This window comes from Triticum aestivum, chromosome 6A, assembly GCF_018294505.1.
Source record: "Triticum aestivum cultivar Chinese Spring chromosome 6A, IWGSC CS RefSeq v2.1, whole genome shotgun sequence".
Taxonomy (NCBI): Eukaryota; Viridiplantae; Streptophyta; class Magnoliopsida; order Poales; family Poaceae; genus Triticum; species Triticum aestivum.
Window position 1 is genome coordinate 23580767 of NC_057809.1, and position 23605 is coordinate 23604371.

A 23605-nucleotide genomic window follows, 5' to 3' on the forward strand; every position below is an offset into this window, starting at 1 on the left:
ATATATATTCTGTTCGTGTACCCAGATTGGGCCAGTTCCCTAGGTGCACCAGATATGTCCTCGGTGTTCGGAAGTCGGGCTAGGTGTGATTTTGATGTTTGTAGAAATTATCCTGCCGTTGTATATTTGCCCATGATATGTATATATTTTCTCTGTTGTGCGTCTGACCATGAGTATTCCTACACCCTAGCCACATATGTGCGCAATGGAAGCAGTGGCGGAGCCAGGAAATTTATATCACTGGGCCGTAGGCCGCTAAAACAGGCTGGGATGGGCCAAGACAATGAAAAATAAGCTTTTAACAGTAGATAATCACTGATTTTTGCACTGATCATCAGCAAATTAGCACTACATCCATATTGTTAGGGGGGGGGGGGGGGGGGCAGGGCCCCTGCTGGTCCCCCTATCTCCGCCACTGAATGGAAGCAGTCAAGGCCAAGATCATCTATTAAAAATGGACTTGCAGTACTGATCTAGTTCTGGTGCTTAGTCATTCCAGATGATTACTTCTTGGTGCATATTACTGACGGTCTGAGGCCAGTTAGTTTCTCGAAACAAAGAGAATAACTTCAATCTAGACAACAACAAAAGAATACAAATGGAATGATTTGCAGATAAAAAGAAGAGAGCATAAATGAAAATAAATATATAAAAAAGCTTTATGTTCTGCAAGCAAAACCGGAAACTAGCCCCGATTTCCGACCGGACGGTGCAGGGGGCACCACGCGGCGGAAATCCGGCCATTCACGGCCTCCCCGCAAGGAGAGAAGGGGGGGCCAAGGCCGCAGGTTTATCCGTTACCACCACCGCGCCTCTCCATTCCGCCAATAAACCTCTCCGGCCAGCCATGGAAGCCTTCGCCGCCGCCCCCGCGGCCGGCGTCTTCGCGGCCGCGCGGCCCTCCGTCGCGCTCCGGCGCCGCGGCGGCAGAGGGGCCTCCTCCTCCTCCTCCTCGCGCGCCAGCGCCGGACGGGTGCGCCTCGTCCGCCCGCTGCCGCCGCCGCGCGCTGGCGGGGGCGGGGACGGAGGGGACCTGCCGGCTCTGGACAAGTGGGACATGATGGAGCTCGAGTTCGGGCGGTTCCTCGGGGAGGACCCCAAGCTCACCCTCGCCAAGGTAGCTGCTCTGCTTCCTTAATTAGTAGTATTGCCGCGAATTGTCTCGTCCCTAGGCTCTGGATAAGGTTTTGAAATACTGTCTCACCTGAACACTGGAAATCAAGAATGCAAATCCATATATACTACAGTACTTGATGAGATGGTCAGATATTTTATAGCGGTATGATCGCTGGTGAGCACTTCAGTAGAAATGTTTGCGCGTAGTTTAGTGTTCAAATTTAGCTGCATTTGCCATTACTTTAGTTTGTGTCTTCATGGTGACAAACCACTGCAACTTTCAGTAAAATATACTGCCCCATGTGCTGTTATCTGTGTTTGATTTTGGATGGCCCTCCTGTGTATTAGCTTCAGTTTAAGTTGGGACTCACAGTTTACTACCCCCTCTGTCCCATAGTGTAAGAGCATTTTTTATACTAGTGTAGTGTCAAAAACGCTCTTATATTATGGGACGGAGGGAGTAGTTTATATCAATCATGCCAAACTAGTTTTCTAAAATATTTTGTTTCTAATAGACAATTATAGTTTTATATTTGTTGGGAAGTTTCTGGCGACACAGACTGTTCCCTGTTGTTATTCGTCAGAGACTCATAAGCAGTTCCTTATACGAGTAGGTGTATTAATTACTGTCATTTTACAAGAATGCAAGTATGCTAGCTGTATTACTTTTATTTGCAAGTACGGAAGTAGAGAGATTTAAAGCACGATCTGTCAACCATGAACCCGTCTGTCACACAATATGACAAGTTGGCAGTACACATTGGTGTTGTGTTCTGAACTTCTGAAACGTTTGGTTTATGTCGCTTGATTATCCTCAGCAATTGTGACCCCTTACATGTTCTGGAATTACTCCTTCAGATACTGCTCAAGAAGTCAGACCCCGATGCTTCATCCCTCGATGTAGAGAAACTAGTTGCCAGCAAAAAGGACACGCTGGATGTTATTTTGAAGGAGTTCATGGAGGCTAATAAGACGGACAAGACTGCCACCACAGGAGAGGCAATAAGCGCACCAATGAAAGAAAAACAACCTTTGGGTGTTTCAAGGCCTGCAGTGAGCAAACCAAAGCTGGATGAGGCTTCTTTGGCTATGATACGGCCAGCGGGAAGCAAACCGAAGCAAGTAGAACCTCCTTTGACTTTTGTGAGACCAGCAGCGATCAAACCAAAGGTAAATAAGCCTTCTTTGACCTTGATGCGGCCAATGGGGAGCAAACCAAAAGTTCAAGCTAAGCTGGTGCAAGATAGTTGGCCTAGCAAGGAGAGTTTAGCTGCAGGAACAGAGACAAGTGAGGTTGGAAATACCGCAACAGAGGATCTTGTGGACGTCACCTTGCGTAAACCCGTTGTGCATCAGAGTGAAGATGATGAACAGGAGCCGGAGCTGAAGATGAAACCAAATCTTGACTTGAAAATGAGGAAGGATATGGATGAGGATTTATCAAACATTTCTCTTCTTCAAAAGCCAGAGGCCGCAAAAGAGACTGCTAATGCACTTGGGTCAACCTTAGTTGCTGCTGGAGAGGATACCGATGAACGCGAGGAAGGTAAGGAAGGCATAAGAGACCTGTAATTAGTTTTCTATCATCCATGGCGCTAATGTTATGTTAGTATTCTCAAGGACTGCAACCATCTGAGGAAAGTTTAACTCAACAAATAGACTCTCCTGCTCTGGATAAACCATCAGTGGCCGACAATAATTTTTCTATGCAAGCTTTCTTGCAAGGAAGACCGAGGTACATTCTGATGGAACACTACAGTTATATTTTTATGAACATTTTCATCACTTGGTATCCAATGGTTCGGTGAAGCTCGAGTTGCACTATTTATCCCCTTTGTCTCTGCTCTTGTGTTTGCGAAGTAATATTGTCTTTGTGGTTTCCTCCATGTTGATTCACCTGCCGAGCTAATGTGGCAATTATTACATTGTAGGAAAGACCTGCCTGTTGAAACTTCACCATCTCAAGTGGATGCTGAGAAGAAAAGTGATAGTGATTATAAAAAAAGTTACGTTGACGATGGGGGCAATGTCTTATCATCAACATTAGAGGTAATATAAATCTCCAGATATTTGAGCTTCATCATCTGATTGTTGTGCACAAATAACAACGGAACTTACTGGAGCGAATGCAACTTTTGTGGGAGGAGATAGTCCCCCCCCCCCCCCCCCCTACTAGCCTTTTTGGTTCTTGCTAATATGAATACTGAGCTACCGAATCACTAATACAGGATATTACTGAGAGTGACTGGACAAGGCTAGAGCATTATGCAAGTACTGGAGAAAGGGTTGAGGTGGAACTTATTAACTGCAGTGCGAAGGGTTTTGTGGTATGTACTTGGTCCTTCTGAAATCGCTTATTCTTATCAAATTATATCCCTGTTTTTGTCTGAGCTTTGTCTTGAAATCCTCACCAGGTGTCACTCGACTCAATGATAGGTTTCTTACCATATCGTAATCTTGCTACAAAATGGAAATTCTTAGCTTTTGAGACTTGGTTAAGAAGGAAGGGTGGTGATCCTTCCTTGTACAAGCAGAGTATGAGCATGGAGGAAGGTTCCGAGGTTAATGATAGGAGCATAGAACCAGAATCAGTTTCAGAAGTAGCTCATCAGGACCAAGGAACTCTGCAGTCTAGGCTGAAGTTTGAAGAACTTCTCCGAACATATGACGAAGAGAAATCCAAGTTCTTATCATCATTTATCGGTCAAGTATGACTCTGGTCCTCGTGTCCCAATATTCAACTACTCATTTGCATTCTTTTGTAACATTTCCATCGTTTTGCAGAGGCTCCGAGTGTCTGTTGTCCTGGCTGATAGAAATTCCAAGCGACTATTTTTCTCCATGAGGCCAAAAGAAAGTGACGAGTTGATTCAGAAAAGGAAAAGCCTGATGGTACTTCTGGACTCTTTGAAATTCTCGATTTTTATGATGAAATCACAGAAACCTATTAAATATTTCAAGTCGAATTGTCTCATTGATTTAGCCAAGTTTTGCAGAAGAACATTTATTGAGCTTCCTGTACGTGCATCGTAGTTCTTACTAGCTGCACCCTTTGCATTAATATAATCAGAAAAATTTAGTCTTGGTGACACTGTCATTCCTTGAGCTGAAAGATCCTTGCCAGCATTAGTATCCTATTAGAGTGAAGGCATTGCCTGTGTATCTGATCCTGTTGGCACACAGCCATAAATATAATTTTCTTATTATGCAGGCTAAGCTTAATGTTGGAGATATAGTCACATGCACTATCAAGCGATTTGTTTACTTTGGGATATTTGTTGAGGTAGGTCTCATGCCTTTTGTTGTTTGTCTTTTTCCTTCAAGTTCAGCAGCTAACTATTTCTTTCAAAGGTTGAAGGAGTTCCTGCACTGATTCAACAGTGGGAAGTGTCCTGGGATGAGACCTTAGATCCATCAGTTTCTTACAGAATTGGTCAGGTAATCCTTTAGCAATTGTGATTAGTTCTGTTATTTAGCCTTTTGCTCTTCTAAGTTTTCTATTGAAGCTTCTAATCTCTGGATAATGACGTTATGTTTTCCTTGGAAATAACCATGTATTTTCCTCATTTCTTACATGGGTCACTCTATACTTAACAACGCAGTTCAGTGGCGCTAAAATGCTCATAGTTATATTTAATATTGGCTACTAACGTTATTTTGTTCGCAGGTTGTTGATGCTAAAGTTATTCAACTGGATTTCAACAATAGCCGTATCTTTTTGTCACTTAAAGATGTAAAGGTACTGGGATGTTCGGCGGTTCCTCCCTTGTCCTCGTGTTTTCTCAGTGTTTAGTCACTAGTTTCAGATAGTTTTTTTTTTCTCAGTTGTTGCTCTTGTCTTTTCCCCTGCTATGCAGCCAAGTCCGCCAGTAGGGGCATTGGAAGCAGTCATTGGCGATGAAGCATCAATTGATGGATCTCTCGAACCCGCACAAGCAGATTTTGAGGTATGCACGAGCTTATGTTTGAATGTTTCATTGAGCATGATCCGAGAGTACTGGAAATTGAAATATATGCTATTGTAGTGGCCTGAGGTGGATTCCCTTATCGAGGAGCTGAAAAACATAGAGCAAGTTAAAGATGTTTACAAAGGAAGGTTCTTTCGGAGCCCGGGATTAGCTCCAACGTTTCAGGTACGATGAAATATTGAAATGTTTAGTGGTCACACAATTATGCAGCCTGGTTCATGGAACTAAAGCCGTCTACTCCGTATTACTCATCAGGTATATATGGCATCTCTGGTTGGTCAGAAATATAAGGTCCTTGCACGATATGGAAACAATGTGCAAGAGGTACTGACTTCCAAGTTCCGACGTCATGCTTATTTGAATGTGCAAGTATACTAAAAATTCCAGCTGCTCACGTACGTAGTGTTGGCCTACTCCTGTGCAGGTGATGGTGGAGACGTCACTAGACAAAGAAGGGTTGAAAGAGGCAATTTTGATGTGCACAAACAGGGTGAGCTGATCATCAGGGTTTCCACGCGGGAACCGCATGCGGCCAATTTTCACGAGACCATTTTATGACCTGTACTAAACTTGATCTCACCGGAGAGGAAGAGAGGCTCCTGGGACGAAGAGCTCGCCAGTAGAACAAGATTATGTCGTTTTTGACCACTTTGTAAATCTCTAATGTTTTCCCTTACCAAGTTCGTATGTTCCGAGCCTTGCGTGAGTGAATCATGAATCTGGAGACAGAAGCTGTGGTTGGGAGAACTGATGTGCAGAGATGTAGTTTAATGTCGAGTTGGGTTTGAATTGTGCAGTTTGGTGCATCAGCCCTTCAATCTGGAAAACTGTGTGCTGCTTTTTTGTGCTAAAAAGTCAAACACATTTAGCGGTGAGTTTTGCACGTGTGCAAGTGTGCTGATTTTTGCACGGCATGGACACACAGATTGAGGCCCTGTTTGGAATCGGTGTATTTTTATACACCTGTATTTGTTTTACAAGTGTATTTTACCAGCCGTGAACTAATTCCAGCTGAGAATCAAAACGACGGGTCGTGGTCTGTATATTTTACAGGTGTAAAAGCGCTGGAAACGACATTCCAATCGAGGCCTGAGTGGATTTCTAGGTGATCATGATATATCTATTTAGCGGTGAGTTCTAGGCATCTGAATCTAATCAAGCACATTTCTGTGACTAGTCACTGCTCCCTCCGTTCCTGAATACCCCCTCCCAAAGTAAGTGACTCAATTTTACGCTAACTTTGTAATAATGTTAGTACAAAGTTTATTTTGGGACAGAGGGAGTATATGACAATTTGGTAGGAAAACAGAAGGGGAAAATGGATAATGATGCAGAACAATATATACGTCCTGCAACCTGAACTTAGAGTTCTTTTTTTTTGGTAGTTTTGGGAGGGCAAGAATTAGCCCCTCCGTAATAATAAAAAGTACCAAAATGTATCCACGGCACAACAGACATATGACGCGTGGCACTTACAGCGCGTGCGCTCCGTGTTACGAAGACATTGCTCTTCCCCCACACGAGCCCCACTGACCCTGGCCGTCATAACTCTATGCAACATCATATATCAAACCAATTTTGCCATCCAAAATGAAAATCCCTGCAGAATTTTACACCAGCCAAACATTTATGTTTGGTTATCCATAGGGAAGGAACAACTGTAGCACCCAAAACATAAAAATGATACTCCCTCTGATCCAAAATAAGTGTCGTGGTTTTAGTTTATCGTGAGACATGCTTTTTCAATGTACAATTATTTCTATGTGAAACAACATGTTTGCAAAAAAAATTAATCAAATTAAGTATCATCTTGAAGACTTTGCCCATATATGAGAAGAGGCTTGCTTACTACTCCCTCCATCCCAAAATAAGTGTCTCAACTTTGTACTAACTTCAGTGTAAATTTTTGTTTTTCATATCTTCTAGAGTGCCAAGGTTCCTCAAATTCCTCATTATCTCTGTGTCTCTTATTAGAATGTTTCCCGAATTGCTCGTTATCATTGTGCAACATTATGTATAGGTTCTTGTGTGGTGCCAATCCATCCTCAAGTTGGTTTATAGAGGATGTCCTTCTCGAGGTTCTGGTTCCACACGGGTGAGAAGACGCAGTTTTGGCCCCTTTCCTCGTATACATACATGGCCTTGAACTCATTGTCAACAAGGCGAGCTTGGAGTCGTCCTTGGAAATTGTCGAAAACATTCCAGAAACCCGAAATAAACCAACGTCCCTCACTGGGCAATCCAGCCTGTGCAAGTTCTGAGGGACGTTATGTCCGTGCTGCACAAGGTCACTCTCAGTCTCACTCCTGCAGCGGTGGTATCCAATACAGCCCCCACCATCCAGCATGAAGGGGTTGTAGTGGTCACCTTTCTGCCTCGTCCTCTGGGTGACCTGAACTGGTGGCAGCCCCAGGGCATTTCGAAGATCTCGATATGCCTGTAATGGGCTTGCACAGCGATTTTGCATGTGCTTTTGTGCCCTAGGCCCTAGCACATCATGCGTGCCTAGGATCGCACGAGGGGAGGAGGGGTAGCCTGGTTTTCTGGTTCTTTTTTGTTGCATGGGTGGGTTGGGCCTGATTTTAGATAGGGGAGAAAACCAGAGCGGGATAGGAAAATCGGTGGGGGCGTGACGGGAAGTCCTTCGATCGATGGTGGACCCTGGGTACCAATGAAACGACGCACAAACTCCCCTTTTAATTAGGAGTACAGATGCTAGCTCATCAATATGTATAGTTGGCATTGCATTAATATTGTATAAGATTTTTTTTTGGGGGGGAGGGGGGGAATACGCCTGATACGTATCATTTCATTAATAGGATCGAAGGAGGATGAAGTACAGGGAGCTACTTCTAATGACATACGTGTAACGCCCCATATGTAACTTTCTCAATTTATACTCCAACTCTTGCCGTTTCCGGCATTAAGTTATATTTATTCCTCGGGTTCGGGTCTTTGTCTCCGTGTGTTGTTTTTGTTTTCGTGCATCTCATATCATGTCATCACGTGCATTGCATTTGCATACATGTTCATCTCATGCATTCGAGCATTTTCTCCGTTGTCCGTTTTGCATTCCGGCGCTTCGTTCTCCTCTGGTGACCATTTCTAGCTTTCTTTCGTGTGTGGGGATTAAACATTTCCGGATTGGACCGAGACTTGCCATGCGGCCTTGGTTTACTACCGGTAGACCGCCTGTCAAGTTTCGGGTCATTTGGACTTCGTTTGATACTCCAACGGTTAACCGAGGGACCGAAAAGGCCTCGTGTGTGTTGCAGCCCAACACCCCTCCAATTTGGCCCAAAAACCCACCAAACTCTGCTCCATCATCTCGGTCGTTCGATCACGATCGTGTGGGCAAAAACCGCACCTCATTTGGACTCTCCTAGCTCCACTTATGCCTATAAATAGACCCCCCATTCCAAATCCGGACCCCCCTCGTCCAAACCCTAGATCCACCCCCTCGCGCGCGCCGGACAAATTTCCCCGCCGACGGACATTGTCCGGTCCGCCCGCGCCCACTCCGGTGCCGCCACGTGGCACCTCCGCCGCCACCCGCCGCCGCGGCCCGGCGAGCCCGCAGCCGGCCCGCCCGGCCCATCGGGGCGCGCCGCCGCCCGCGTCCTTCCTCCTCGCCTCCCGCCGCCTCCTTCCCCGAGGCCGGCGACCCGCGCCAACGCAGCCGCCATCGGCGGCCGCCGTCCTCCTCGCCGAGGCCGCCACGCCGCCGCGGCACGTCGCCCGCCGGCCACCTCTCGCCGCCCCTCGCCGCCCTCGTCGCCCGGCCTCGCCCGCGGCTCCACGCCGGCGCCGTCGCCCCACCGGCTCCGGCCTCCTCCGCCCATCGTCGCCGGCGAGCTCCCTCCTTCCTCTCCGGCCGGCCGTCGTCGTTCGCGTTCCGGCGAGCTACAGTACCGCGCCCCGATCCAGATCCGGTGCTACAGTGAAACCCTAATCCACCCGGTTGACTTTGTCCTTCCCCTCTCAGTTTTTATGCATTCTTTGACGCATCATAACTTTGCACCCGTGGCTTCGTTTTGGACATATGATATATCAAAATCTTCGTCTCGACGAGTACATCATTTCATTCCATTGCATCATTTGCATTTGAGGTCATCTTGGTGCCCAAAATGCTGTTAGAAGGAGACATCATGAGTTAAATTGCAGATCCGTTAGCTCTACATTGACTTTTGTCATTTTTGCCACGATTATTGTGTGCATGATATGCCCGTGCCCCTTTGGGATGAATTGTTAAGCATGTTGTCTTATTTCCAGAGGTGCCTCCCATGCATTTTTCGGATGTGTGTGTTGTCTTGTGCAAGCTTGCAAAGAGGGGTACCTGAGTTTGCTGATTTCAGGGACTTAGTAATTTCACTAAGTCTGGGATGTTTTAGTTCATGATGCTATATGTCCAGCTTGTTTCCTAGTGATCCGTGCCTCTTTTGAGGATGATCAGTAAGAGTGATTTGTTATCCTTGTTGTGCTTAATCCATCCATATCTTTACTTGTTATGTTGGAGCACCCTAGGTTGACTCAATCGAGCTCAACTTTTGCATAGTTCTTAATTTGGGCAGATCGTGAACTCTTTTGCGATTTTGCGGGTGTTGTTGCTAGTGATCCATGCATGCTATGCCATTGTTATTGCCATATCTAGCTAGAATTTTGTGCCTTCTTAATGGATATATGCTTGCCTTGCCATGACTTGCACCGTAGTGAGAGCATCGAGCTCGTTTACATGCCCCCGTGAGTTATAATTTCAGCATGTCCCAGTTTTCACTAAGTCTGAAAACCGATTGTGTTTCATCGATGTTCGTGTGCTTGTTAGAGTATTTTGTGAACCCTTTTGGCCCCAGGTCATTTTGGGTGTTTTGTTAAGCTTGTTGAGTAGCTCCATGCCATGCTCTTACTTGCCATTTTCAGGTTATGCTTCATGTTGTTTTGCTGCTCCGAAGAGAGCATCGTGGTCTGAAATTCCAGACTAGCGTTAATTTCGCTAAGTCTGAAATCTGTTTTGCTTATTCAGTTTTGCCATGCTTGTTTGAACCCCTTAATGGATGAATTTGCCTATGCCTCAGTCCTAGTGATTTGTTAAGCTTCTTGAGTACATCCCTGCCATGCAATTTGTTTTCATGTTTGGTGGCTGTAGCATGTTCATTTCGTTGCATTTAGGAGCCTACTTGCTGTAAATCGCAGATCGGTTCGTTTCGTAAAACGCTTGCCATTTCCAAACCGTAGCTCCGATTTCCATGATCTTTATATCGTTTTCAGGGGATTTCTTCCCCTCTATCCAGTGGCACACTTGGTTTTCCAAGTTGAGGCCAGGTTCATGCATTTCCTGTCACGTCTTGCATTTTGCATCCCGCATCGCATCCCGCATAGCATACCATCTTTGCATATTATTGGTTGCCCTTGCACGTGGTTGATTGTATCCTTGTTGCTTGTTTGTGCTGTTGGGTAGAGCCGGGAGACGAGTTCGCTAACGAGGAGCCCGTTGAGTTTGCTTTTGAGTATCCAGTCAACTCTGACAACTGTGCAGGCAAGATGATCATACCCTCGAAATCACTACTATCTTTGCTATGCTAGTTTGCTCGCTCTTTTGCTTTGCCATTGCTACGATGCCTACCACTTGCTTGTCAGCCTCCCAATTGCCATGATTGAGCCTCTAACACACCTTTGTCCTAGCAAACCGTTGATTGGCTATGTTACCGCTTTGCTCAGCCCCTTCTTATAGCGTTGTTAGTTGCAGGTGAAGATTGGAGCCGTTCCTTGTTGGAACATTTATTTACTTATTGGGATATCATTATATTGCTATGTTATCTTTATTCATCTATATACTTGGTAAAGGGTGGAAGGCTCGGCCTCTCGCCTAGTGTTTTGTTCCACTCTTGCCGCCCTAGTTTCCGTCATATCGGTGTTATGTTCCCGGATTGTTGCGTCCCTTACGCGGTTGGGCTATAATGGGAACCCCTTGATAGTTCGCCTTGATTAAAGCTTTTCCAGCAATGCCCAACATTGGTTTTACCATTTTCCACCTAACCTCTTTTTCCCTTGGGTTTCCGGAGCCCGAGGGTCATCTTTATTTTAGCCCCCCATGGGCCAGTGCTCCTCTGAGTGTTGGTCCGAACCAGGCAGCCTGCGGGGCCACCTCGGAGAAACTCGAGGGTTGGTTTTACTCGTAGCTTGACCTATCCGAGCGTGCCCTGAGAAAGAGATATGTGCAGCTCCTATCGGGATTTGTCGGCACATTCGGGCGGTGTTGCTGGACTTGTTTTAACCTGTCGAATCATCTTGTTGTACCGGGATACCGAGTCTGATCGGTGTGTCTTGGGTGGAGGTCTATTCCTTCGTTGATCGTGAGAGCTTGTTATGGGCTAAGTTGGGACCCCCCCTGCAGGGATTGATCTTTCGAAAGCCGTGCCCGCGGTTATGGGCAGATAGGAATTTGTTAATGTACGGTTGTAGATAACTTGAACCTTAATTAATTAAAATGAATCAACTGAGTGTGTTGCCGTGATGGCCTCTTCTCGGCGGAGTCCGGGAAGTGGACACGGCGTTGGAGTTATGTTTGCGTAGGTTGCTCCCTAGTTCCTCGCTCGCGCTTTGCCTCCTCTTCTCGCTCTCTTTTGCGAATAAGTTAGCCACCATACATGCTAGTCGCTTGCTGCAGCTCCACTTATACATGACCCCTTTCCTACCTATTAAGCTTAAATAGTCTTGATCGCGAGGGTGCGAGATTGCTGAGTCCCTGTGGCTCACAGATTACTATTACACCAGATGCAGGGACAGATGATACCGCTCCAGATGGCGCGCTCGAGCTGAAGTGGGAGTACGACGAGGACTCTCAGCGTTACTATGTGTCTTTTCCGGATGATCGGTAGGGATGCCTATTCGGGGTTAGATTCAGGGCCTTGTCACATGTTGGGGGTCTTTTCTATTTTGGCGCCGTAGTTGGGCCATGAGTGATTGTATGATGGATGTTATTTATGTACTTTGATGTGACGTGGCGAGTGTAAGCCAACTATGTTATTCCCCTTTATATTATTTATGTACATGGGATGTGTGATGATTTCCCGACTTGCGACATTGCTTTCAATGCGGCTATGCCTCTAAGTCGTGCCTCGACACGTGGGAGATATAGCCGCATCGAGGGCGTTACAAGTTGGTAATCAGAGCCTTCCCCGACCTTAGGAGCCCCCATTGCTTGATCGTTTTTAGCAGCCGAGTTGTGTCTAGAAAAATGTTTTGAGTCCTTAGGAATTATATATCAGAGAGCTTAGGAATTGTTTTTTTACTTCCTAGTCTCCTCATCGCTCTGGTAAGGCATCCTGACGTAGAGTTTTGACTCTTCTCTTCTCAAATTTCACTAAAAAGTTTTTTTAGGATCACGCGAGTATCTTGGTTTTGTTCCGATGGCTTATGATGAGAATACTGTCTTGGTGCCTCCTGTCAGGGGTTTAGTGGAAGTGTCCCGGGGAGTTGAGCTCTGAGGTGTTGTCATCATAATTCTATCGTTGCAATTCTGGTATACTTGAGATATGTGCGCGACATCGAAAATCTCCTTTATGCAGTTCGTTGGTGAGATAACCTCGACGCCACCCAGTACTAGGGCGGGAGTTCGGGAGTATCGCCATAACTTGTATAACGGATGCTTTTCGAAGGTTGAGATAGATGGTTTCCGAAGGTTTCTTGGTTATGTGTTGAAGGATGGATGCAGCTGGATGTAGGATTTGCTAGCTTGGGTGAGATATTATGCTTCCCCTGTATCCCCAACACCTGATTGCATAACCAGAAAGTTTCGGGAGTTTCATAGGTGGGAATTCAAGTAGCTGTTAGGATATCTTTCCGACAGATGTGTGATATGAAATTGGGGTTCGACGTCTAGTGGTTCGCCTATTCACGGTCGATTTTACAGTGGCCTCGTTGTGTCTTAAAGAGTCCTTGGCTATGCTAACTCGGGGACGCTTCGTATGTCATGTGCACTGCCTTGTACATGATGGTGCTGTACGGTCGAGCCCGTGTAGGTCCCACCACGAAAACTTCGGACGAAATTTCTATCATATATTTGTTCCGGCTTATTCCGCAAGCCAACCCTTGGTTTTATTTCGAGTTGTGGTATTCGTTCTGCTTCGACGTCATATGTTGATTCCATCCCTCGTTGATGTACCTCTTCTACCTGATTCTTCGTGGCTTCACAATTTAGGAATATGTGACCACTTCAAGAGAAGTGCATTCGTTCATTTTGTTCGGATGTGAAGACTTTATGTTGCAATTTTCATTCCGTTGGTTTCAGCTTCATTTATCTGTCTATGTGCTAACGGTGGTCAACCTCTTCAGGATGGCTCCCACTAAGAGCACCAGTCAGAACCAGAATCAAGATCCGCCACCACCTCCGCCTCCTCCGGAAGCATGGCAAGCTGTGATGGCCGCTACTAATGCTAATACACAGTTGATCATGCAAATCATCCAAGAGCGGAATCAAAGCAGTCAAGGGAATCAAGGCAACAACCAGAACCATTTTGCAACTCTGAACCAGTTCCTCGCAAATGGTCCAAAGACGTTCAGCAACTGCGTTGATGCTACCGATGCTGATGATTGGTTAGTCGATCTGGGCAAGCATTTTGAATGCAGCAACGTCAGACCTGAAGATTTCGTCAAGTTCGCTTCTTTCCAGCTCAAGGATCAGGCCGCAGAGTGGTTCCAGCAGTACCGGGATTCCAGAGGTGGACGTTTGATCACTTGGGATGATTTCCGTCGTGATTTCCGAGCTCATCACATCCCTCAAAGTGTGACTGAAAGCAAACGTGAAGAATTCCGCAATCTGAAGCAAGGCTCTTTGTCTGTCTATGACTACAACAAGTTGTTCCAGAAGCTCGCCCGTTTTGCTAAGCAGGATGTTCCTGATGAGAAGAGCATGATCTATCAGTTCAGAGGTGGCCTTCGTGAAGAAATTCAGCTCGCTCTTGTCCTCTTTGAGCCGCTGAGATACGATGAGTTCTACAACATGGCACTGAAGCAAGAGGCTGCTCAGTTAAGGTGTGATGCTTCCAGGAAGCGAGTCAGAGACACTACGCCTTCTTCCTCTACTCAAGTGTCCAAGCAGCAGAAGTATTGGCTTCCTCCTCCTCCGTTCCGTCAGCCGTATCAGCAGAAGAGCAAAGGTGGCAGTGGTTCATCCCACCCACCCAACCCAGGCTTTCAGAACAAGACTTCATCTCAAGCTCCAAGATCAAGTGCTCTGTACCACCGTCCGCTCTCAGAGGTCACATGCAACAAGTGCCAACAGAAGGGTCACTACGCCAACAAGTGTTTCAACCAGAGGCGTCTTCCTCCTCCTCCTCCTGTCAGATCGGCAAGTACAGCTGTGGTCAAGCATAAACCCAAGCACGCTAAGGTCAACTTGCTGAATGCAGCTTAGGCAGAGGATTCTTCAGATGTCATCATGGGTAACTTTCCAGTTAATTCTATTCCCGCAAGAGTTCTTTTTGACACGGGTGCATCACATTGTTTCATGTCAAAGCCACTTTTTACCAAGCATGAGTTCGTTTCTTCTCATTTGGGTAAACAAATGGATATCGTTTCTCCTGGCAAACGATTGAGTGCAAGTCTGGAGGTGCCAGATGTCTCTATCACGATGGGCGATTTCAAGTTTCTAGCTTCTCCAATGGTTCTTGGCAATTCTGATATCGATCTTATTCTTGGGATGGACTGGCTCTCTAAGCATAAAGCTCAGCTTGATTGTGCAGCCAGGCAGATTCAACTGACGCATTCGTCTGAGGATGTCATTGTCTTTGCTGCTCGGGGTAATACCATCCAGTTGTTCTCTCTCAATGAGAAGGGTGAATTGGATGCTATTTCGCAGATTCCGGTTGTTTGTGAGTATCAAGACGTCTTCCCAGAAGAACTCCCAGGCATGCCTCCAAAGTGGCCGGTTGAATTTGTTATTGAACTTGAGCCCGGTACGGAACCTGTGTGCAAACGTCCCTACAAGCTCGGCCCCGAAGAGTTGAAGGAGTTGAAGAAACAACTCGATGTTCAAGAAAGAATGGGTCTCATTCGGCCTAGTACTTCTCCGTGGGGTTGTGGTGTTCTTTTTGTGAAGAAGAAGGATGGAACGGACCGACTTTGTGTTGATTATCGTCCATTGAACAAGAAGACCATCAAGAACAAATACCCACTTCTCAACATTAATGAGCTGTTCGAACAACTCAAGGGTGCCCAAGTATTCTCCAAGCTTGACCTCCGTATGGGTTATCATCAAATTCGCATTCGTGAGCAAGATATTCCCAAGACGGCATTCAGAACAAGCTATGGGTCATATGAATACACTGTCATGTCTTTTGGCCTCGCCAACGCTCCTCCGACGTTCTCTCGCATGATGAACTTCATCTTCAACCCCTACACCAATGATTTCGTTTTGGTCTATCTCGACGACATTCTGGTTTTCTCGAAGAACAAGGAAGATCATGCCAAACACTTGCGTTTGGTTCTTGACAAGCTAAGGGAACATCAGTTCTACGCCAAGTTCTCCAAGTGTGAATTTTGGCTCGATGAGGTTCTTTATCTTGGTCATATTATCTCTGCCAAGGGCATTTCCGTGGATCCTGAGAAGGTGTCTACAATTGTTAATTGGGAACCTCCTTAGAATGTGAAGCAACTCCGTAGCTTCCTCGGTCTCGCAAGCTATTGCCGAAGATTCGTTGAAAACTTCTCCAAGATCGCGAAGCCTCTCTTAAATCTTCTTCAGAAGCACGTCAAGTACGTCTGGTCTCCGGAGTGTGATATTGCTTTCAACGCTTTGAAAGAGAAATTGATCACTGCTCCAATTCTAACTCCGCCTGATGAAACCAAGCCGTACGAGGTCTTTTGTGATGCCTCTCTCCAAGGTCTAGGTGCTGTACTGATGCAAGAGAAGAAAGTTGTTGCTTATACCTCTCGCCAGTTGAAGCCTAATGAGAAGAACTACCCCACTCATGATCTTGAGTTGGCGGCAGTTGTGCATGCATTGTTGACTTGGAGACATCTTCTATTGGAAAGGAAAGTGGACATTTTCACTGATCACAAGAGTCTCAAGTACATCTTCACCCAGCCTAATCTCAACCTCAGGTAGACTCGATGGGTCGAAATGATTCAAGAGTACAATCCGAGTATCGAGTATACTCCAGGCAAGGCCAATGTGATTGCTGACGCTTTGAGCAGAAAAGCATATTGCAACAGTCTGATTCTCAAGCCTTATCAACCCGAGCTTTGTGAAGCTTTCCGCAAACTTAATATGCAAGTTGTTCCTCAAGGTTTCCTCGCCAACCTTCAAGTCTCTCCTACCTTGGAAGACCAGATTCGCCAAGCCTAGCTTCTCGATGCTATGGTGAAAAAGGTGAAGATCGGTATTGCAAAGAGTCAGTCCAAGTACAAGTGCTACCGACTTGATGAGAAGGACACTCTCTTCTTCGAGGATCGAATTGTTGTGCCCAAAGGTGAACTTCGTAAAGTGATCATGAATGAGGCTCACAACTCTCTCCTCTCCATCCACCCTGGTAGCACGAAGATGTATCAAGATCTGAAGCAAACTTATTGGTGGACTCGAATGAAGCGCGAGATCGCTCAATTCGTGAATGAATGTGATGTCTGCAGAAGAGTGAAGGCAGAACACCAAAGGCCAGCAGGTCTCCTCCAACCTCTTGCCATTCCAGAATGGAAGTTTGACCACATTGAAATGGACTTCGTGACAGGGTTTCCAAAGTCCAAGCGTGGCAATGATGCTATATTCATTGTCATCGACAAGCTCACCAAAGTGGCTCACTTTTTGCCTATCAAAGAGTCGATCACTGCAGCTCAATTGGCGGAGCTCTATACCTCTCGAATTGTCTCTCTGCACGGTATTCCTCAAGTGATATCTTCAGACGGTGGCAGCATCTTTACCTCCAAGTTTTGGGATTCCTTTCAAAAGGCCATGGGCACCAGCATTCGCTTCAGCACTGCTTTCCATCCTCAAACAAGCGGTCAAGTCGAGCGTGTCAACCAGATTCTTGAAGATATGCTCAGGGCTTGTGTTATCTCCTTCGGCATGAAGTGGGAGGATTGTCTTCCTTATGCTGAATTCTCATACAATAACAGTTTTCAAGCAAGTTCGGGCAAGGCCCCATTTGAAATTCTGTATGGTAGGAAGTGCCGTACACCTCTCAACTGGTCTGAAATCGGTGAACGTCAGCTGCTGGGTAATGACCTAATCACAGAGGCAGAAGAAATGTGTAAGGTCATTCGTGATAACCTCAAAGCAGCCCAATCCCGCCAAAAGAGCTACTATGATAGCAAGCACCGTGATTTGGCTTTCGAGATCGGAGATCATGTTTACCTCCGCGTCTCTCCTATGAAAGGGACTCGTCACTTCGGTATCAAAGGGAAGCTTGCCCCTAGATACGTCGGACCTTTCAAGATTGTCAGCAAGATAGGCGACCTCGCCTATCAACTTGAGCTTCCTTCAAACTTTGCCAATGTTCATGATGTGTTCCATGTCTCCCAACTCCGAAAGTGCTTCAAGACGCCTGAACGCACCGTCAACTTCGAGGACATTGAGCTCCAAGAAGATCTCTCTTACCGTGAGCATCCAGTTGCAATCCTGGAAGAGACTGAACGCAGAACTCGCAACAAGTCAATCAAATTTCTCAAAGTCAAGTGGTCACACCATTCCGACCGTGAAGCTACCTGGGAACGCGAGGATCACCTCCGTTCTGAGTACCCGGAGTTCTTTCAGTCCTAGATCTCGGGACGAGATCTTTTCGTAGTGGTGGAGTGTTGTAACGCCCCATATGTAACTTTCCCAATTTGTACTCCAACTCTTGCTGTTTCCGACATTAAGTTATATTTATTCCTCGGGTTCGGGTCTTTGTCTCCGTGTGTTGTTTTTGTTTTCGTGCATCTCATATCATGTCATCACGTGCATTGCATTTGCATACATGTTCATCTCATGCATTCGAGCATTTTCCCCGTTGTCCGTTTTGCATTCTGGCGCTTCGTTCTCCTCCGGTGGCCATTTCTAGCTTTCTTTCGTGTGTGGGGATTAAACATTTCCGGATTGGACCGAGACTTGCCATGCGGCCTTGGTTTACTACCGGTAGACCGCCTGTCAAGTTTCGGGTCATTTGGACTTCGTTTGATACTCCAACGGTTAACCGAGGGAACGAAAAGGCCTCGTGTGTGTTGCAGCCCAACACCCCTCCAATTTGGCCCAAAACCCACCAAACTCTGCTCCATCATCTCGGTCGTTCGATCACGATCGTGTGGGCGAAAACCGCACCTCATTTGGACTCTCCTAGCTCCCTCTATGCCTATAAATAGACCCCCCATTCCAAATCCGGACCCCCCTCGTCCAAACCCGAGATCCACCCCCTCGCGCGCGCCGGACCAATTTCCCCGCCGACGGACATTGTCCGGTCCGCCCGCGCCCACTCCGGTGCCGCCACGTGGCACCTCCGCCGCCACCCGCCGTCGCGGCCCGGCGAGCCCGCAGCCGGCCCGCCCGGCCCATCGGGGCGCGCCGCCGCCCGCGTCCTTCCTCCTCACCTCCCGCCGCCTCCTTCCCCGAGGCCGGCGACCCGCGCCACCGCAGCCGCCATCGCCGGCCGCCGTCCTCCTCGCCGAGGCCGCCACGCCGCCGCGGCACGTCGCCCGCCGGCCACCTCTCGCCGCCCCTCGCCGCCCTCGTCGCCCGGCCTCACCCGCAGCTCCACGCCGGCGCCGTCGCCCCACCGGCTCCGGCCTCCTCCGCCCATCGTTGCCGGCGAGCTCCCTCCTTCCTCTCCGGCCGGCCGTCGTCATTCGCGTTCCGGCGAGCTACAGTACCGCGCCCCGATCCAGATCCGGTGCTACAGTGAAACCCTAATCCAACCGGTTGACTTTCTCCTTCCCCTCCCAGTTTTTTATGCATTCTTTGACGCATCATAACTTTGCACCCGTGGCTCCGTTTTGGACATATGATATATCAAAATCTTTGTCTCGACGAGTACATCATTTCATTCCATTGCATCATTTGCATTTGAGGTCATCGTGGTGCCCAAAATGCTGTTAGAAAGAGGCATCATGAGTTAAATTGCAGATCCGTTAGCTCTACATTGACTTTTGTCATTTTTGCCATGATTATTGTGTGCATGATATGCCTGTGCCCCTTTGGGATGAATTGTTAAGCATGTTGTCTTCTTTCCAGAGGTGCCTCCCATGCATTTTTAGGATGTGTGTGTTGTCTTGTGCAAGCTTGCAAAGAGGGGTACCTGAGTTTGCTGATTTCAGGGACTTAGTAATTTCACTAAGTCTGGGATGTTTTAGTTCATGGTGCTATATGTCCAGCTTGTTTCCTAGTGATCCGTGCCTCTTTTGAGGATGATCAGTAAGAGTGATTTGTTATGCTTGTTGTGCTTAATCCATCCATGTCTTTACTTGTTATGTTGGAGCACCCTAGGTTGACTCAATCGAGCTCAACTTTTGCATAGTTGTTAATTTGGGCAGATCGTGAACTCTTTTGCGATTTTGCCGGTGTTGTTGCTAGTGATCCATGCATGCTATGCCATTGTTCTTGCCATGTCTAGCTAGCATTTTGTGCCTTCTTAATGGATATATGCTTGCCTTGCCATGACTTGCACCGTAGTGAGAGCATCGAGCTCGTTTACATGCCTCCGTGAGTTATAATTTCAGCATGTCCCAGTTTTCACTAAGTCTGAAAACTGATTGTGTTTCATCGATGTTCGTGTGCTTGTTAGAGTATTTTGTGAACCCTTTTGGCCCCAGGTCATTTTGGGTGTTTTGTTAAGCTTGTTGAGTAGCTCCATACCATGCTCTTACTTGCCATGTTCAGGTTATGCTTCATGTTGTTTTGCTGCTCCGAAGAGAGCATCGTGGTCTGAAATTCCAGACTAGCGTTAATTTCGCTGTCTGAAATCTGTTTTGCTTATTCAGTTTTGCCATACTTGTTTGAACCCCTTAATGGATGAATTTGCCTATGCCTCAGTCCTGGTGATTTGTTAAGCTTCTTGAGTACATCCCTTCCATGCAATTTGTTTTCATGTTTGGTGGCTATAGCATGTTCATTTCGTTGCATTTAGGAGCCTACTTGCTGTAAATCGCAGATCGGTTCGTTTCGTAAAACGCTTGCCATTTCCAAACCGTAGCTCCGATTTCCATGATCTTTATATCGTTTTCAGGGGATTTCTTCCTCTCTATCCAGTGGCACACTTGGTTTTCCAAGTTGAGGCCAGGTTCATGCATTTCCTGTCACGTCTTGCATTTTGCATCCCGCATCGCATCCCGCATAGCATACCATCTTTGCATATTATTGGTTGCCCTTGCACGTGGTTGATTGTATCCTTGTTGCTTGTTTGTGCTGTTGGGTAGAGCCAGGAGACGAGTTCGCTAACGAGGAGCCCGTTGAGTTTGCTTTTGAGGATCCAGTCAACTCTGACAACTGTGCAGGCAAGATGATCATACCCTCGAAATCACTACTATCTTTGCTATGCTAGTTTGCTCGCTCTTTTGCTTTGCCATTGCTACGATGCCTATCACTTGCTTGTCAGCCTCCCAATTGCCATGATTGAGCCTCTAACCCACCTTTGTCCTAGCAAACCGTTGATTGGCTATGTTACCGCTTTGCTCAGCCCCTTCTTATAGCGTTGTTAGTTGCAGGTGAAGATTGGAGCCGTTCCTTGTTGGAACATTTATTTACTTGTTGGGATATCATTATATTGCTATGTTATCTTATTCATCTATATACTTGGTAAAGGGTGGAAGGCTCGGCCTCTCGCCTAGTGTTTTGTTCCACTCTTGCCGCCCTAGTTTCCGTCATATCGGTGTTATGTTCCCGGATTATTGCGTCCCTTACGCGGTTGGGCTATAATGGGAACCCCTTGATAGTTCGCCTTGATTAAAGCTTTTCCAGCAATGCCCAACATTGGTTTTACCATTTTCCACCTAGCCTCTTTTTCCCTTGGGTTTCCGGAGCCCGAGGGTCATCTTTATTTTAGCCCCCCACGGGCCAGTGCTCCTCTGAGTGTTGGTCCGAACCAGGCAGCCTGCGGGGCCACCTCGGGGAAACTCGAGGGTTGGTTTTACTCGTAGCTTGACCTATCCGAGCGTGCCCTGAGAAAGAGATATGTGCAGCTCCTATCGGGATTTGTCGGCACATTCGGGCGGTGTTGCTGGACTTGTTTTAACCTGTCGAATCATCTTGTTGTACCGGGATACCGAGTCTGATCGGTGTGTCTTGGGTGGAGGTCTATTCCTTCGTTGACCGTGAGAGCTTGTTATGGGCTAAGTTGGGACCCCCCTGCAGGGATTGATCTTTCGAAAGCCGTGCCCGCTGTTATGGGCAGATGGGAATTTGTTAATGTCCGGTTGTAGATAACTTGAACCTTAATTAATTAAAATGAATCAACTGAGTGTGTTGCCGTGATGGCCTCTTCTCGGCGGAGTCCGGGAAGTGGACACGACGTTGGAGTTATGTTTGCGCAGGTTGCTCCCTAGTTCCTCGCTCGCGCTTTGCCTCCTCTTCTCGCTCTCTTTTGCGAATAAGTTAGCCACCATACATGCTAGTCGCTTGCTGCAGCTCCACTTATACATGACCCCTTTCCTACCTATTAAGCTTAAATAGTTTTGATCGCGAGGGTGCGAGATTGCTGAGTCCCTGTGGCTCACAGATTACTATTACACCAGATGCAGGGACAGATGATACCGCTCCAGATGGCGCGCTCGAGCTGAAGTGGGAGTACGACGAGGACTCTCAGCGTTACTATGTGTCTTTTCCGGATGATCGGTAGGGATGCCTATTCGGGGTTAGATTCAGGGCCTTGTCGCATGTTGGGGGTCTTTTCTATTTTGGCGCCGTAGTTGGGCCATGAGTGATTGTATGATGGATGTTATTTATGTACTTTGATGTGACGTGGCGAGTGTAAGCCAACTATGTTATTCCCCTTTATATTATTTATGTACATGGGATGTGTGATGATTTCCCGACTTGCGACATTGCTTTCAATGCGGCTACGCCTCTAAGTCGTGCCTCGACACGTGGGAGATATAGCCGCATCGAGGGCGTTACAATACGCTAGCCGGTGTCCGCATTAACGGGGGTGCTCAGCCCCATTACTAAGTTCGGTTACAAGGATAATGTGGTCTAATCCTTTGGCGCCCGCCCTTGCTCATTGCTGAACGTCGTCTTTGATGCGGTCTAATTCCCTCAAACCAAGATGTTTGAAAGGAAAAAAGTGGGCTTATTTCCCGATGAGCCGCCTCACCGGAATCCAAAAGAAGAAGACTGTGGTCAGAGATACTTCTTTGGAGAGCACGAACCATCACCAGAGAAAACTTTTTCTCCCACACAACACTCATCAAGACATGATTTAACAATTCATAGATTGGTGAGGGTAAATTGTTAGTCAAAGTAAACCGACAGCCAGGTAGAGCTATCTCTCTGAGGTCTATGCTCTCAATAGTGGCATTCAACATAAAAGGCCTCTTCACATCGAAACTATTGTTATTCTTCACTTCATGTCTTCAAATAATGCTAAAATCACCACCCACCAACATGGGTAGAGACTCCAAACCACAAATCCTAGAAAGCTCAGTAAGGAAGTCGGGTTTAAGCTCATGCTGGATTGCCCCATAAGCAGCCACAAGAGCCCATGAGAAGCCATCACTTCTCAAGCAAACATGAAATTTGACCACAAAATCACCAACCTCCATATCCAGAACCTCAAGTTTAGAATTATTCATACCTAGCAAAATTCCCTTGGATCTTCCCCTTGGTGGTAAGAAAACCCAGTAACCAAGACCACCACATAAGAAGTCTAGAAAACATGTGGCAAAATTCGAACAACCCCTCTCCATGAGAGCAATGAAGTCCAAATTCTGCTCTCTAGAAGTTCTGAAAGAAACCATCTTTTAGACAAGTGTCGAAGACCACTAAAATATTCCACTCATTCGCCATGAAACTTATTTTTGACCTTATTATGGATACTACAATGCACCGCGGAAAGATAACATTTCTTCTTATTGCGGGTACAAGACCTTTGAATTTAGAGGTACCAGAGAGTCAACAACATGACTCTCTGGTGCCATGTCCTCCTCGGGGTTAAATTACGCACAAATCTTGGACCATAGGAATTAACAACCCACATGGATCATCATCCACGGGAGGTGTCACCGAGATGATTTTTTGTAACATAACACAAGCCCTATCAGTTTCCAAGTCCACAACTCATTAACCGGAATGGCCACCTCATGTTCGTTAGAGCCCAAAGAGATACCCATTCTTGAATCTTTGTCCACAATATCAGAATACGAATAAGAAAGAAATGAATTGTTTTTTAAATGTCATACATATAGATGATTCGATGTCACGAAGCTTGGCAGCATGCATGACACTCACCGTGCGATGTCCAATGTGTATAACCATCAGTAAAACCCCTCTTCACCAAATGATATTGCAATTCGTCTTTCTATCCAGCCATTCTCGTGTTGTCACATCTACGACATAGACTACACATCTT

At 46.7% G+C, this 23605-nt stretch overlaps 1 protein-coding gene across 1 annotated transcript; it reads left to right on the plus strand.

The window, feature by feature from the left end:
• The first annotated feature begins 799 nt into the window (after positions 1-799).
• On the plus strand, positions 800-5959 carry LOC101290667 (uncharacterized). The gene is made up of 14 exons (XM_044551418.1): positions 800-1117; positions 1975-2662; positions 2737-2851; positions 3048-3165; positions 3345-3443; positions 3531-3824; positions 3901-4008; positions 4328-4399; positions 4468-4554; positions 4784-4855; positions 4974-5063; positions 5142-5249; positions 5340-5408; positions 5509-5959. The coding sequence occupies exons 1-14, from the start codon at positions 848-850 to the stop codon at positions 5581-5583; spliced, it is 2265 nt and encodes a 754-aa protein (XP_044407353.1). The 5' UTR covers positions 800-847; the 3' UTR covers positions 5584-5959.
• The last annotated feature ends 17646 nt before the right edge of the window (positions 5960-23605 follow it).

What these genes read in the sequence shown, in the direction of transcription:
- LOC101290667 (XM_044551418.1), top strand. Translation starts at nt 848, where the DNA reads ATGGAAGCCTTCGCCGCCGCCCCCGCGGCCGGCGTCTTCGCGGCCGCG. An exon ending in TGTCACTTAAAGATGTAAAG is followed by an intron (nt 4,856 to 4,973) that starts GTACTGGGATGT and finishes CCTGCTATGCAG; the next exon opens with CCAAGTCCGCCAGTAGGGGC. An exon ending in CCGCACAAGCAGATTTTGAG is followed by an intron (nt 5,064 to 5,141) that starts GTATGCACGAGC and finishes ATGCTATTGTAG; the next exon opens with TGGCCTGAGGTGGATTCCCT.